Source organism: Limanda limanda, chromosome 19 (genome assembly GCF_963576545.1).
Source record: "Limanda limanda chromosome 19, fLimLim1.1, whole genome shotgun sequence".
Classification (NCBI taxonomy): domain Eukaryota; kingdom Metazoa; phylum Chordata; class Actinopteri; order Pleuronectiformes; family Pleuronectidae; genus Limanda; species Limanda limanda.
Genome location: NC_083654.1, coordinates 19,088,740 through 19,102,643, shown reverse-complemented (window position 1 = coordinate 19,102,643; position 13,904 = coordinate 19,088,740). Strand labels below are relative to the sequence as shown.

Here is a 13,904-nt window from a genome sequence, read left to right as displayed (position 1 = left end):
TTAGATCAAGAAAACATCTGAGTTTTCCAGACAGTGTTGACATAAGGAGTCGTCCCATTCACACTCAAGTTTATATTCATTTAGCACATTGAAAACTACAGTTGGGCCAATGTGCTTTTAAATCATAATATGAAAAGATAACATTAGAGACATTTACACAGAAAAATGCACGAAAGACACAGAAGATAAATACGTGAAGAAGAAAGATTTGACAACAGCCATGAACAGAATTCGGTTGAATTCAAAGCAGGATTTAAAAAGGTTGGACTTTCATTCAAAAGAGAGTTTATTCCAGATTCACTGATCAGCGACAGGGAGACGTCTCCTTCAGTTCAGAGACGAGAGGCCGTGTGACCTGTGACGATGACCTCAGCTGTGATGTGGAAGCAGAAGGTGACAGCACGACACTCAGAGCTGCACTTTGCTCCTCTGCTTCCTCCTCACAGCTGCTCAGCCTTTATAAACTCAGCCGTGAGCTGAGCATGTCCCAGACGCAGGTTCCAGCATCTCCTTGACTCAACAGCTCAGGTAAGTCTCCGGGGACAAGGTGTCACCTCTGACCTCACGAGATTCACACGGAAATACTGAACTGCTCCTTTTGCTCATTTCCTTTCAGCCATGAAGTTCCTCGTGGTTCTCGTCCTCGCTGTCTTCACCGGTGAGTTTTCTTATTCTGGGTGAAAATCAACAGTTTCGCTGTGTACATCAGTTAAAGGTGGGGGGTGTTTAATGGCCACGTGTCCTCTCTTCAGGTTGCCATGCCCGCCAAGGGATGACGCACCAGCCCAGGCCCCAGGTCGACATGGTGAAAGATGCTTTCTGGGACTACGTCGCCAGGGCAACCGTCACCACCGAGGGCTCGCTGAAGCAGCTCCGACAGTCTGAGCTGGGACAGGAACTGAAGTGAGAGAACAACCTGAAGAAATCAGAAACTAGCTTCCAACAGTAGATATATCTTTCACAAGAGCTGTAACATGGACGTTGACTCGGGGTCCAGAAAGTGAAGCCAATGCAAAAGTGCCTGAAACCTGCATTATCTCACATGACCAGCAGGGGGCGACTCCACTGGTTGCAAAAAGTTAATTTCTATAGAAGTCTATGAGAAAAAGACTCTCACTTCATTTCTAACGTCTAGTTTCAAGTCTTCTTCAACTGAGTGTGATGTTCATTTAGTTAATCATTGGTTGAGCATCACCCATTTTAAATCAGTGAGAAAACCAAAGTAAACTTAAGTAGGATTTAAGGACCTTAAACAAATGAACATTTTCACCTTTATTGGAAGTCGGAGGGTTATTTTAAGTTTCAGCTCAGAATTCATAAAGACTGATTCAGAGTGTGTTTGTGTTTGTGCAGCCTCCTCATCTCTGAGAGCACCGAGGCCATCAGCGCGTTCGCCGACACCATGCGCACTCAGGTGGCTCCTCTGACCCAGGACCTCATGGCCAAGGTTACCCAGGAGGCCGAGCTGCTGAAGGCTCGTCTGGAGAAAGATCTGGCCGCTGTGAGCACCAACCTGCAGCCCTACACCGAGGATCTGACGTCCGCCCTCCAGAGGCACGTGGAGGAGCTGAAGACCAACGCTGAGTCCATGGACCCCGAGTCCCTGAAGGCCGTGATGCAGCAGAAGACCCAGGAGCTGAAGGAGCAGCTGGACTCGAGCGTGAAGCAGATGCAGGACCAGATGGTTCCCATCACCGAGGAGATCAAGCAGAAGATGGAGCAGAGCATGGAGGAGTTTCAGAGGAGCATGACGCCCGTGGCCCAGAGCTTCCAGACGAAGCTGACCCAGAAGACCCAGGAGATCCGGGACAGCCTGGCTCCATACGGAGAGGAGTTCAGGGAGATCCTGGATAAGGACACACGGCAGCTGAAGAAGCAGCTGACTGATCTGTTGAAGTCCTTCACCAAGCTGACCCAGTAAAACATCTCTTACCAGTTTGAAATTATCTCCTCCTGCCTCGTCGTCACCGATCTCTGCTGAGGTCACGTTTCAAAATAAAGAAAAAGTCCAATACCTCGTTTTCTATGTTTTTTGTGCCCCGTGAAAAATATCAGTATTTTGTCTTGACTGTTTACAACTATCACATGAAAAACAACAATAAACACAATGAATGAATATTATGGTGTCTTTATTATGTCAAACAACCACATCCATTACAAATAAGAAAATACATCCTGAGGCTGTAAATTCATGAAGGGACATATCACTATACAACATTTTTAAACACAGTCTTTTATAAATATCACTTTTATAAATGAAAAAGTGAGAGAATGAAAAGTTTGAGAGAAGAATAAACACATCTTCTCTTTTCTGAATGAAATGTTCGATTGATGAACAGTAAAACACGACAGTTTTTTTGTCCTGGTTTGACAGGAGCTAACTTTAAGGTTAGTGTAACACTTTAAATAAGTTGAGTCTTATCAGCCACATTCCTGAGTCTGATTGTTGACTTGTCACTTCGGCCCCAACGTCGACGGTTCAGCAAAAGTCAGAGTCTCAGTTTAACTTCGGTCAATTAAATCAGCAAAAGCATAAAGAAAGAGCAGCAACCATAAAAGGGAGACTGAAAGTTAAAGAGGCAACAAACAGCAGGAAGAATTATTATTATTATCAATTATAGTTGTAGTAGTTAGTAATAGATTTAGTGTTGCTAGTAGCAGTTGTGGTAATTCTAAACAAATTAAAATAGTTTAGAGGTACTTGCCACTAATGCTTCAATAAAAAAGCTTCCTTGATAATGATGGTACCAGATCACAAATCCCTATCTGTGCTTATGTGTAGATACAAACTTATACTTTACAAAATAAAAAATGCATATAACACCTTTATGTTCACACATTTATCTTTTTTTTATTTTCTTATCTGAAGCTCTATATATTTGGTTGTAAATGTGTTTTCCTTTTGTTTGTTATAATAATTTAACAACTTTATTTATAGTTATAAAGTGTGTTACAAGGGCAGCAAAGGGAATCACACATATTAAAAGACAGTATTCATTTAAAAGAAATGTAGAATTCATAAAATTCTTTTTAATTAATTTGAAAAAATTGAATTCAATCAAAAAGAATTCAAGTTTTGGTCAAATCAGGAAAGTCTCCCTAATAAAAGTGTGTTTCAACATTGTATTGTTTTGGTCGATGTTTCTTCTTTACTCACAAATTCCCCAGAATCCATATTGGTCATTGGTTTGTTCGTCAGCAGCATGAAGCTGAAACCACAGTACGTGTTTACATTCGACTCTGAGGGACGAGACCTGAGGATCTGGGTCAAATGACTGGACCCTGTCTGGTGGAAGCTGAGTTCCAGGGGACTCATGGGCCTCGGTGGAGTCAACAGTCAAATCAAAAGTAGATTTCCATCTTTACAGACAATAAAGTTATTCATTAATTGAAGGTGCAGTTATTCATTGGAAGATTTCCCATCTTGTCCCAGCGGTTATTAAAGCAGACTGTGGACCAGATGAGCTGGACAGTGATGAGCACAGTGACTTGGCCTTTTCCCTGCTGCCCTATCAGCAGCATGTGACCCACAGGGACACTGTCTTCTCTCAGTATCTCCTGCTGAACCCGAACAGTTTCTTATTTATCTACCAATCAATCTGACTACTCCAGTGTAATTCAGAGGTTTTAACCCATCACAGGCTGAGATATCAGATGTTGTGGTGCGTGCTCCATATTGGGCCGACGTCCTCGTGTGTCCTCATGTGTCCTTATGTGTCCTCATGTGTTCTCATGTGTCCTTTTGTGTCCCCTGTGTGTCCTTGTGTGTCCTCATGTGTCCTCGTGTACCCTCGGTGCGACGTGGAGACACAATAGCACCCACAGCAATAAAAGATGACAACAGCACAGTTCACGCTGGGAACTTCGGACGCATATCAGCAATCCGCCCGACATTTATTGGATCAGATCAACGATACCTGAGCGTATAAATACAGGAGAGTGAGACGCAGACGTCACAGATCAGGAATCCTGAGGTGAGACACACATCATTTAACTGTTTTATTTATTTAACTGCTGCGTCGTTCCTAAGAGAGATTTATTTGAACACTATGTAGAGTGATTTATTTTCTTTTCTCTTTTTTAAAACTCTTCTTCATGTGTGAAATTGTCAGATCTTTTAAATTTTAAATATGTTTTTGTAAAGTGTTTGATCAAACTGATTTTTTAAATGTGATTTTTTTTTCCAGTTGTCTGCTTTTCTGGTCATCATGAAGGTCTTTGCAGTGATCTTTGTTCTGGCAGCTCTGTCTGGTGAGTTCCAAGATTCCACTCAAGAATGTCTTGTTAGAGCAACGTATGTTTTATTTTTATTTTTTACTGAACTTTTACGATCCAGGACGAACAGACGGTGACGACAAAATGTAATTTATGAAGTAGATGTGTGAAGAAAGAAAGAAAGAAAGAAAGATAATTAGTTTTATTTAGAAATTTGTTTAAGCTCTTGAGGCTTGAATGTTAAAAATACAGAATATCCCCGGACCCGGCTTTTATGATAATAATACGAATAAAACTACCCAGCTCTGATCCATTCACCTGAAGTCGGTTGTTGAGCCGTTTGGTTTCTCCCTCACCAGGCTGCCATGCCAGGAGTATGCCCGAGGCCAGGAGCGACCCCTGGGAGGACGCGCTGGAAAAGTTCAAGGATTATTTCACCGATCTGACCTCCAAGTCCGACGCCGTGCTGAAGAACATCAGGAGCTCCGAGATCACCAGAGAGCTCGAGTGAGTGTAACGAGGTTATCAGGAGAAGTTACCGAGCTGATAGCACATCTACCTGACTGCGACCTCTGACCTCTGTCCTGACGTGCACTGTTTACAGTTTTCAAACACTAGTAAACAGATGTTTTTCTGTTCTGCACCTGATATGAGGTTATTCTCAGTCTTGACCCTTCACTTCTTCATGATGACACCTAACCTACCACCCTGCCCTGCCCCCCCCCCCCTCTCTCTCAGCACCCTGATCCAGGACAGCATGTCTGAGCTGGCCGTGTACAGACAGGACATGCAGACCAAGCTGGCTCCGATCACCCAGGAGGCCGCAGAGCGTCTGGGCGACGACCTGGACTGGCTGTCCAAGAAACTCCGTGTCCACATGGACGATGGCCGGGAGCAGATGGAGAAGTACAGCGTGGAGCTGCAGACCATGTTGGAGCAGAACGCCGAGGACGTCCGGGTCAGGGTCTCGGCCTACACCCGCAAGATGAAGAAACGCATCAACAAGGACGCAGAGGAGATCAAGAGGTGAGGGAGGGGACACAGATAATCACTGACTAAACCTGAGAGGATCTTTGATTTTGAGTTTTGTGATCTTTGGGAGCCACTCTGAAGGTACAAATAAAACTCTTTCCTCCCCTCAGTCAAGTTGCAGCATACTTTGAGGAGCTCCAGACTCGCGCCTCAAACAACGTGGGGCAGATGCAGACCCAGTTCGAGCCTTACATCGCTAAGGTGCGAGACAACACCCAGGCAAAGGTCACGACCCTGAACGACCTGCTGATGTCACAGGTAGACAAAATGGCGATCAAGATGCAGAGAACGGCCGAGGACATCAAGGACCAGTTGGAGGATACAGCTGAAGACATGAAGAGCACCCTGGAGGAGAAGATGGAGGAGGTGCGCACCTGGTTCCAGCCCTTTGTCTCCATGATCACAGGATAACCTGTCCTCAGAGCGTCCGGACTGACTGTTGGTTTACATGTAAAGAGTTTAGAAGGATTAATAACTGAAGTTGATAAGCTATGAAAAGAGAAGATCTTGTGTAATGACAGATGTCGTCCAATAAAAAAAAAACAGCTGCTTAAAACCTGAGTCCACGATCACTGGTCATCACTAATGAGATTAAACTGTTCACATCTGTTGCACCATCGTATCAAAGTCTTCTTTTATAAATCTGAGTGAAGGAAATCATTATAATTTACATCTCAAAGCAACACAGAGACTGAAACATGTTTAAATCAAATTAAATACAAGTGAAACCATCAGAATAATCTAAAAGGTGATTTATTATTAAGTAATAAAACTCACTCAACTCAACGTGTTCCAATGTGGGTTGAGATTCATTGGTTTGTTTGTCAGCAAATAAAACTGGTATTTATTAATAATAATAACAATAATAACAACAACAATAATAATGTGTTCTTTGTGACTCATTTTTTTCCGGGTAATGTCTATTTTATATTTGTATATTTATACTTGCACAAACACACCATAGGAAATTACTTGTGCGTGAAAAATATACTTGGTAATAAACCCTGATCCTGGTTTTGGATCTGGATCTAATTCTGATCCTGATTCTGGTTCTGGTTCTGGTTTTGGTTCTGGTTCTGATCCTAAACGTGATTCCTGGTTCTGATTCTGGCTCTGGTCCCGATTCTGATCCTGGTTCTAATTCTGGTTCTGGTTCTGATCCTAAACGTGATCTTGGATCTGATCCTGTTCCTGATCCTGATCCTGATTCTGGTTCTGGTTCTGATCCTAAACGTGATTCCTGGTTCTGATTCTGGCTCTGGTTCTGATTCTGATACTGATCCTGGTTCTGCTCTTGGTTCTGGTTCTGGTTCTGATTCTGGCTCTGATTCTGATTCTGATTCTGATCCTGATCCTGATCCTGGTTCTCCTCCTGGTTCTGATTCTGGTTCTGGTTCTGATCCTAAACGTGATCCTGGATCTGATCCTGATCCTCAAACCCGAATGTTTACACCACGTGTGAATCCACGGCGCGATGAAACCAAACTATCCCTGTTGACGTCACACCGGCTCATCCAATCACAGCTCGCCTCCCCCTCCTCTCGACCAATAGAATCTTCGCGTCGTCAGAGGAAGGCGGAAGTGTCGCGTTTTCGTGTCACCGGCGTTTCCTCCCAACATGTCCGAAGAATCCTTTTCCTCCTCGGACCCGTGTTGTTGTTGAGCAGCCTCACGATGAGCGGCTCCTACCGGGAGGTCGTCACTCTCCAGCTCGGACACTATTCTAACTTCGTGGGGACTCACTGGTGGAACTTACAGGTGAGGGGACGCGGCTAACGCTAAGTTAAAGCTAAGTTAAAGCTAAGTTAGCTAGCTAGCATGGCGTGAGTTGACAAGACTCTTTGACGTTGAAAGAACAGCTGAAATGTGCACGTTGTAATATTGATTATAATTAAAAAGCTCAATCGATTCAAGCTTTATGTGAAGTAAAGTGTCAGCAGCTAGTTTGTGTGATGCTAACGATGCTAACAATGCTAATGATGAAGTGTCCGCGCAGCAGGAAATGAGTGAGATTCTCCAGCAGAGGAATCATTAAAAAAAATAACAACAAATCAAAATAGTGTTAAAGATTTCACTGTTTCCAAGATGGAGACATTTGTAAAGTTGTCCAGTCAGAAGACAGTGAGATGAGTTCCACCTTAAGAGGGGGAGACATTTAAGTGACGCACACACCAATGCTTCATGATTCAATATGTACAGGAACTGGTGCAGTGCTTTTAAATTGTTTTGTTTATCAAGGAGCTGCAAACAGATATAAAATCCCACTTAAACCAGTGTTTGCAGTGTGTTTCTAGCTATCAGACTTGTTGTTGTGTGTTTGTTGTTGTGTGTTTGTTTGGCCTTTTGTGTTGTGATGCAATAAATCATGGGAGTGATCAGATGCCTCCCTGATGGATAACTCAGGTTTTTTATGATAAAGCACATTTAAAACACCATTGGAACCAAAGTGCTCGACAAAAAAAACCACAACAATAAAATGCACAAGTATATAATTATTATTATTATATTTACTATTATTATTATATATACTGTTGCTGCCATTATTACTATATACTGCTATTATATTGGTATAATTACTATCATATATAAATATATATTATGTTATATTATATACTATATATACTGTACTATTTTTATATACTGTCTAACAATAACATTACCATCATATCATCAGTACTATTACCATCATCTTGCCACTGCACCTTATCTACCTATTTATCTTGTGTTTCTGTTTTTATTCTTTCTACCTCAATATTTTTTATTCTATTGTATTGTATTTTATTGTATTCAAATATACCGGCTGCTATGATGACTTAATTTCCCTTCAGGGATGAATAAAGTAATCTATCTATCTATCTATCTATCTATCTATCTATCTATCTATCTATCTATCTATCTATCTATCTATCTATCTATCTATCTATCTAAGGATAAAATTGATAACAGGAAACACGCTGGTCTGCAGTTTAACCTTAAATCTGCCCACAGAGAGGGAAAGTGTTTAAAGTTTAACATTTTAAGTTAATCTCCTCTCTGTTGGCAGGATGCGTCTTTATCGTACGACCCGGAGGAGCAGCTGGGAGAGATCCAGAGCGATGTGGTGTTTCGTGAAGGACAGACTCGGGGGGGACACGTCACCTACACCCCACGCCTCATCGCCATGGACCTCAAAGGTAATTTAACCTTCTCTCGTGCTTTTCAGTGACGCTGGAAACATCATCAACTTTATTGTAGTCCCTGTAAGATTAGACCGACTCATTCCGAGCGTGTTAGACTGAAAACCACATTATAATTCATGCTGCTGGTAAAACAAACATTTATTCTCCTCCTCTTCTGTTTCAGGAAGTCTCCGGACGCTGCGGCAGGAGGGAAACCTGTACGATGCAGGAAAGGACACAGGCGCTGTCACATGGTAAATGAGTGGGTTCATTATTGATCTGCATTTCAAAGTCGATATAAACGTGCAAGAGGGAGTTTAACACTTCACATGTAATTTCTTTGAAACAGCACATTCCTGTGAATGCTACATTTCACATGTTTGTATAAACAATTCCCGGCCTGTTCAATATTAGAATGTTCTTTGTCTTCCAGGGATGGAAGTGTCCTGACGCATAAAGAAAGTGCCCCATCAAAGAACCCTTTTCTTGAAGATCTGGATAAATTCGATGTGAGTAATTTAAGATTAAACTGAACTCCAGCAACATTTGCTTTTAATCAGCCTAGGAGCTATTCATAGAAAAGTAAGGACACAAGTGAGGACAGGTTTTACTGGTGGAGGCTAAATATTACTACTTGATATAAACATCTTCATATAATTAAGTAACCGTGCTCTTTGTCTCCATAAGGGAGAGATACTCGCTAAGGGTTTCCCAGGTAAGCAAATCCTCAACCAGCCCGATTTCACCTCAATTACAAGATATTCTGTCGCACTGCAGTGACTAACCTGACTAATCTCCCAGCAGCTGGTTCCCTGAGGGTGGACACGGTGAACAGCCGACTGGCCCAAGTCCAGAAGGCCTACAGGCTGGAGGACAGCGTGAAGGTCTGGTCCGACTTCCTCCGGATCCACCTGCACCCCCGCTCCATCTCTGTCATCCATCAGTACAACCACGACGGGTAAAGTGCAGAGTCAGACAGTCCTTAGCGGGTTTCAAATTCAAATCTACATCCAGTTGAAGCCTGACATAGAGTGTGAATTGTCCTCGGGGCAAGAATAAAGTTGTGTTGAATATGAATTGTATCTACTGGTGAAAACAGGCTGATACGTTATCACTTTTAACTTTTTGTATTGAAAAGCAAACTAACATATGGAAGACTATTTCCACCAGTGACATTTTAAAGATAAAGTTATAATTATGAGATAGGAGGTCGACATGCTATAAAAGCTTTTTGTATTTAGGAGGAAGAATCTCAACGAAAACAAAAAAAATGGATAAAATCAAGTTGCACCAAAAACCAGCCGGGAGCAGACTGAAGCTTCAGTACCGGCTTTTCTCCAACAGATGTCAGGCTTTACGCACAATTGGACTTTAAACTGATTTACACACTGGGTTCAATAATCGATTGATTTTCTCTGTAACGTATTCAAAGTACAGAAATTTGTGTAAACCTAATCTGCCATCAGTTTGCGTTGTTAATATTGATAACACGCAGATTTGTGGCTGTTGCTTTGAGTCTCTAACACAGAATCCTGTGTGTGTGCAGTGAGGCTCATCGGCTGGAGGCCTTCGGTCAGGGAGAAGCTCTCCTGCAGGGGCCGGTGCTCGAGGAGCTGGAGGACAAACTGCACTTCTTTGTAGAAGAGTGCGATAACCTCCAGGTAACTGTGGTGTTTCCACTCTTCTTATTCACCTTTGTTTTATTATATTAACGTTTCTACAGCAAGTTGGTTTTTTTTTTCCACCGTCTGCTTCTCAGAAACGTTATCTTCTATCTCTCCTCCTCCCCCTGCTTCCTGTTTTCCTCTCAGGGTTTCCAGGTGCTGTGTGACATTGCCGATGGGTTTGCAGGGCTGGGGTCAAAGGTCACAGAGATGCTAAAGGACTCTTACAGCGGGAAAGGCATCCTGACCTGGGGCTTAGCACCCGTCAGTCACTGGGACTCAGTGAGTTGTCTCTGTGTCTATGAGTCTGTGTTAAGAATCAGATGTTCTGTCAACAGGCTTCTCACACTTTGTGTTTCTCTGTCACCAGAGTCCCGTGAAGAATCTCTACCACATGTTGAACTGCACGTTAGCGACGGCTGAACTGGCCAATCACAGCTCTTTCTTCTGCCCGTTGACTCTCCGTGGTGGACTGGGCCGACGCCCCTCCTCTCCACCAACCTTCCCTCACCTCAACTTTGATGTGAGGCTTTTCTTTCTGGGTTTATCATAACTCTTATTCATGTTTTAAGTGATGAATAATATGTGGGTAATATTTTTAATCCATCTATGCTGATTTAAGACATTTCTCTGCTTCATTTCCACATTTAATTTCTAAGCATATAGACACACTTTAAATATAATTATCTTTCATACCCCACATGTTTTTGAGTTGAGAGGTGATTAAGGATATTTGAAGATTCATAGACTCTCTGGTAAATGTATGTGAGTTTGAATGTTTCTCTCTGTCCCTGTCTTCCCTCCGTCCAGCCGTCGCTGTGGTTCCACTCCAGCGCCGTCTTGGCTCTGGCGCTGGACGCCCTCACTGTCCCTTACAGGCTGAGGAACAACAGCGTCCCCATGTGGGAGATGGCAGACTCGCTGGCCGTATCGGGGAGAAAGGTGAATTTGACTTTAATCCAAATTAATTACACACAGACTACACTTAAAGCTGGATGTGTTAATTTTTCTGATACCTAAATCAATAAGTCACTTTTCCCATCTCTCTCATTGTGATCGGATCCTTTGTATCGTAGGTGGTGGCTGCTTACGGCGCCGTCCCCTTTCCCATGATGCACGGCGGCTCTCTGCCTGACGCCCTGGGCGCCTGTTCCGATGCTCCGCCCTGGAAGCCTCTGTCAGCGTGTCCGGAACCAGGCGACAGTCAGTGCTACAGCCAGTGGGCCACGCTCCGAGGCTTCGGGGACCAGAGACTGATCAGGTGAGAGTTTAATGTTGTTTGTTGGTTTTCATTATATTTTGGATTCGTAGCAGCTTCATCCTTTTATAAAAATTGACAAAATGAGAAGTCGGACTCACACTAAATGAACCTGGACTCCAGAAAGTTTGAACAAAAAGTAAATTTAGTAAATTCTCTAAGTGCTAAAACCACGTTGAGTCAAGAGGTTGCAAACACAGACATCAAGCTGCAGCTTTCTCTGGATTTAATATAGTATGAAAGAGTCAAGACTAGGGTTGCAAAATTCCGGGAATATTCAAAGTTGGAAACTTTCCATGGGAATTAACGGGAATTAACGGGAATTAACGGGAATATACGGGAATTAACGGGAATAAACTGGAAATGTTGTGGGTAATTTATACTAACTGTGTTTACCTTCTCATATACAGACATAAATATAAACATTTTGTTTTGTCATAGGCTGATTTGAGCCCTGAGGAAACTTTGGGCACTTGACTCTATGCTTCTGCATCGTTGTGTCATTCTTAACATAGGTCTTTGCACAGTATTTGCAAATGTACACAGCCTTTCCTTCTACATTGGATGGGGTGAAATGTCTCCACACATGAGAGAGTGCACGTGGCATTACTCTGTAGAATAAGATGAGAAAAAGTTTGTAAAAAAACACTAATGCAATGCCAGAGATATAAATAGTTAGCCAAACAATTGGAATCGTCTGTAAACCTATTTTACAACTGATGGATAAATGAATGGAAATAGGCTAGATGAACAGATGAACAATCCTCAATCAGCATGCTAATATATTTCCCCAGTAATATCATGGAAACTTACCTGACTAGTCCTTCACTCTACAGCAGGCCTCAATAGCCCTGCTGTAGAGTGAAGGATGCTGGGAATTATCTGTGCATGTGATGGAAGAATGCACAGTGGAGGGTTGAAACTCAACCTGCAGTGTGTCCTGCATTCCATACATCTTTAAAATAGAGTTATGAATGATGTTTTTATTGCTTAGCGTTTAATTTGCGTAGTTTGTTTTTTTTCAAAATTCCCATGGAAAGTTTCCGGAAAGTTTCCGGAAATTTACCGGAAACTTTCCGCCCCTTTGCAACCCTAGTCAAGACTGTAATCCGACATTAGATATGAAATCAGTTTTTAACGTGTTGCTGAAATACTGATCTTCTTCTTTCCTTCAGCTCTCTGGCTCCGGGGACAGAACCTGCCTCTCCTCTGCACAGCCTCCACAGAGGAGAAGACGTCCTGGCGTCTTACATCGGATCGTTCTATCCTTCAGCTTCTCTGTGAGTCCCGACCCGGACTCAGTATTTAAACTGTTTAACCCCAACAGGAAACACTGTGTTGTAACCGCTGCTCTCTCCGTCCTCTCCCAGCGCTCTGCAGCTGGTGTCCACTCCCAGTAAGTTGACGCCACCGTTCCCTCAGATTTTCGGCCAGTCCCTGAATCCTCAAGGCTTCCTGCAGAGCCAGGCCCCCCCCTCTGGCTGTGAGTACTTTTATATTTGCATTCTGTAACTTTCTATCATTTAGCCCTGCCTTGCTGAATGAATCCTTTCACGCTCCTCTCTGCAGCGCCGGCCCCTTTGGTGAAGTCCGTCCCCGTCATGACGTCCCTTCAGTCCGGGCCTGTGATCGGCACCTGGCTGTCGGAGCTGCATCGTGCTGCCGGCGCCTTCGACATCCGCCGCGTGGCCCCCAGCTTCCTCACCCACGGCCCCGAGATGGCCGATTACGAGGAGGCCATGGAGCAGCTGGGTCTGATGGCCCGATGTTACAGAGACAGCAGCGGAGGGACGAATCGCTCGTCTTCCTCTGAGGACGACGACTGACGTGGACAGTTCCAAACAGATGTTTACAGCCTGCATGTTCTCCTGCATGTCAGACATGAGGAGCTTTGCTTTGTTAAAGGACCAGGACTGAACCACATGGTCGCTAAAAGACACGAACGTTCGAATAGTTCAGATTTAACTGCAGATTATATTACTGAGTTTGACTTCCAAAAAAAGGTTCACGTGTAGGATTGGTTCAGGAAGTGGATGGATGTAGCATGAGAATGTTAGCACTGCTCTTACGGTTCTGCAATGCTTGTGTAATTAAACGCGTTTTTTACTAAATGTACTGTATACTGTATAAACATGAACAGATTCAGTGTGTCCTGGTGCTACAACACACAAAATTCCAATGTTATGTGAAGCTTTAGTCACAAAGTATTGAATGAATGTGAATTCATGTAATTAATGATTAACTGACACTTATCTGATCTGATTTTTCATTTCATACTTCAGCTTAGAAATTGTTTGATTTAGTAAATTATCCGTCACAAAGTCCCATTAAAAAGAATGGCAGCAGGAGGGTGTTTATGGGACTGGAGTCAAATAAACGGTTCCTGTCTTATCTTGACTATTGTTTTGAGAGATTGTTGAAATCAAATATACTAGGTAATAAATCAGCAGATAAGGCTGGTGGGGACAAACAATGAGGGCAACAGCCTGTTGACTGTAAAACCACAGCAATTTAATTAACCAATAATTAATTATATGGCTCCAACCAGTGGAGTTTCAGTGTCCGTACATTTTGTTC

General features: G+C 43.0%; 3 protein-coding genes across 3 annotated transcripts; all 3 read left to right on the top strand.

Annotated features, from left to right (window-relative positions):
* Positions 1 to 618: 618 nt before the first annotated feature.
* Positions 619 to 1,921, top strand: apoa4a (apolipoprotein A-IV a). The gene is made up of 3 exons (XM_061093005.1): positions 619 to 658; positions 753 to 903; positions 1,354 to 1,921. Exons 1-3 carry the CDS (start codon positions 619 to 621, stop codon positions 1,919 to 1,921), a joined length of 759 nt encoding a protein of 252 aa, XP_060948988.1.
* Positions 1,922 to 4,191: 2,270 nt separating this feature from the next.
* Positions 4,192 to 5,658, top strand: apoea (apolipoprotein Ea). The gene is made up of 4 exons (XM_061093387.1): positions 4,192 to 4,251; positions 4,575 to 4,722; positions 4,954 to 5,241; positions 5,358 to 5,658. Exons 1-4 carry the CDS (start codon positions 4,209 to 4,211, stop codon positions 5,656 to 5,658), a joined length of 780 nt encoding a protein of 259 aa, XP_060949370.1. The 5' UTR covers positions 4,192 to 4,208.
* A 1,195-nt stretch (positions 5,659 to 6,853) lies between these two features.
* On the top strand, positions 6,854 to 13,689 carry msto1 (misato mitochondrial distribution and morphology regulator 1). The gene is made up of 14 exons (XM_061093025.1): positions 6,854 to 7,005; positions 8,291 to 8,420; positions 8,590 to 8,659; positions 8,839 to 8,914; positions 9,093 to 9,120; positions 9,207 to 9,363; positions 9,952 to 10,066; positions 10,217 to 10,351; positions 10,440 to 10,592; positions 10,880 to 11,011; positions 11,146 to 11,330; positions 12,503 to 12,607; positions 12,698 to 12,810; positions 12,897 to 13,689. Exons 1-14 carry the CDS (start codon positions 6,922 to 6,924, stop codon positions 13,151 to 13,153), a joined length of 1,740 nt encoding a protein of 579 aa, XP_060949008.1. The 5' UTR covers positions 6,854 to 6,921; the 3' UTR covers positions 13,154 to 13,689.
* The last annotated feature ends 215 nt before the right edge of the window (positions 13,690 to 13,904 follow it).

Bases quoted from the DNA above. Each gene is read 5' to 3' on its own strand.
- apoa4a (XM_061093005.1), top strand. From the start codon at position 619: ATGAAGTTCCTCGTGGTTCTCGTCCTCGCTGTCTTCACCG. The intron at 659-752 runs GTGAGTTTTCTT...TCCTCTCTTCAG, and splicing joins CGTCCTCGCTGTCTTCACCG to GTTGCCATGCCCGCCAAGGG. The intron at 904-1,353 runs GTGAGAGAACAA...GTGTTTGTGCAG, and splicing joins GAGCTGGGACAGGAACTGAA to CCTCCTCATCTCTGAGAGCA.
- apoea (XM_061093387.1), top strand. From the start codon at position 4,209: ATGAAGGTCTTTGCAGTGATCTTTGTTCTGGCAGCTCTGTCTG. The intron at 4,252-4,574 runs GTGAGTTCCAAG...CTCCCTCACCAG, and splicing joins TGTTCTGGCAGCTCTGTCTG to GCTGCCATGCCAGGAGTATG. The intron at 4,723-4,953 runs GTGAGTGTAACG...CCTCTCTCTCAG, and splicing joins GAGATCACCAGAGAGCTCGA to CACCCTGATCCAGGACAGCA.
- msto1 (XM_061093025.1), top strand. From the start codon at position 6,922: ATGAGCGGCTCCTACCGGGAGGTCGTCACTCTCCAGCTCGGACACTAT. The intron at 9,121-9,206 runs GTAAGCAAATCC...CTAATCTCCCAG, and splicing joins ACTCGCTAAGGGTTTCCCAG to CAGCTGGTTCCCTGAGGGTG. The intron at 11,331-12,502 runs GTGAGAGTTTAA...TCTTTCCTTCAG, and splicing joins GGGGACCAGAGACTGATCAG to CTCTCTGGCTCCGGGGACAG.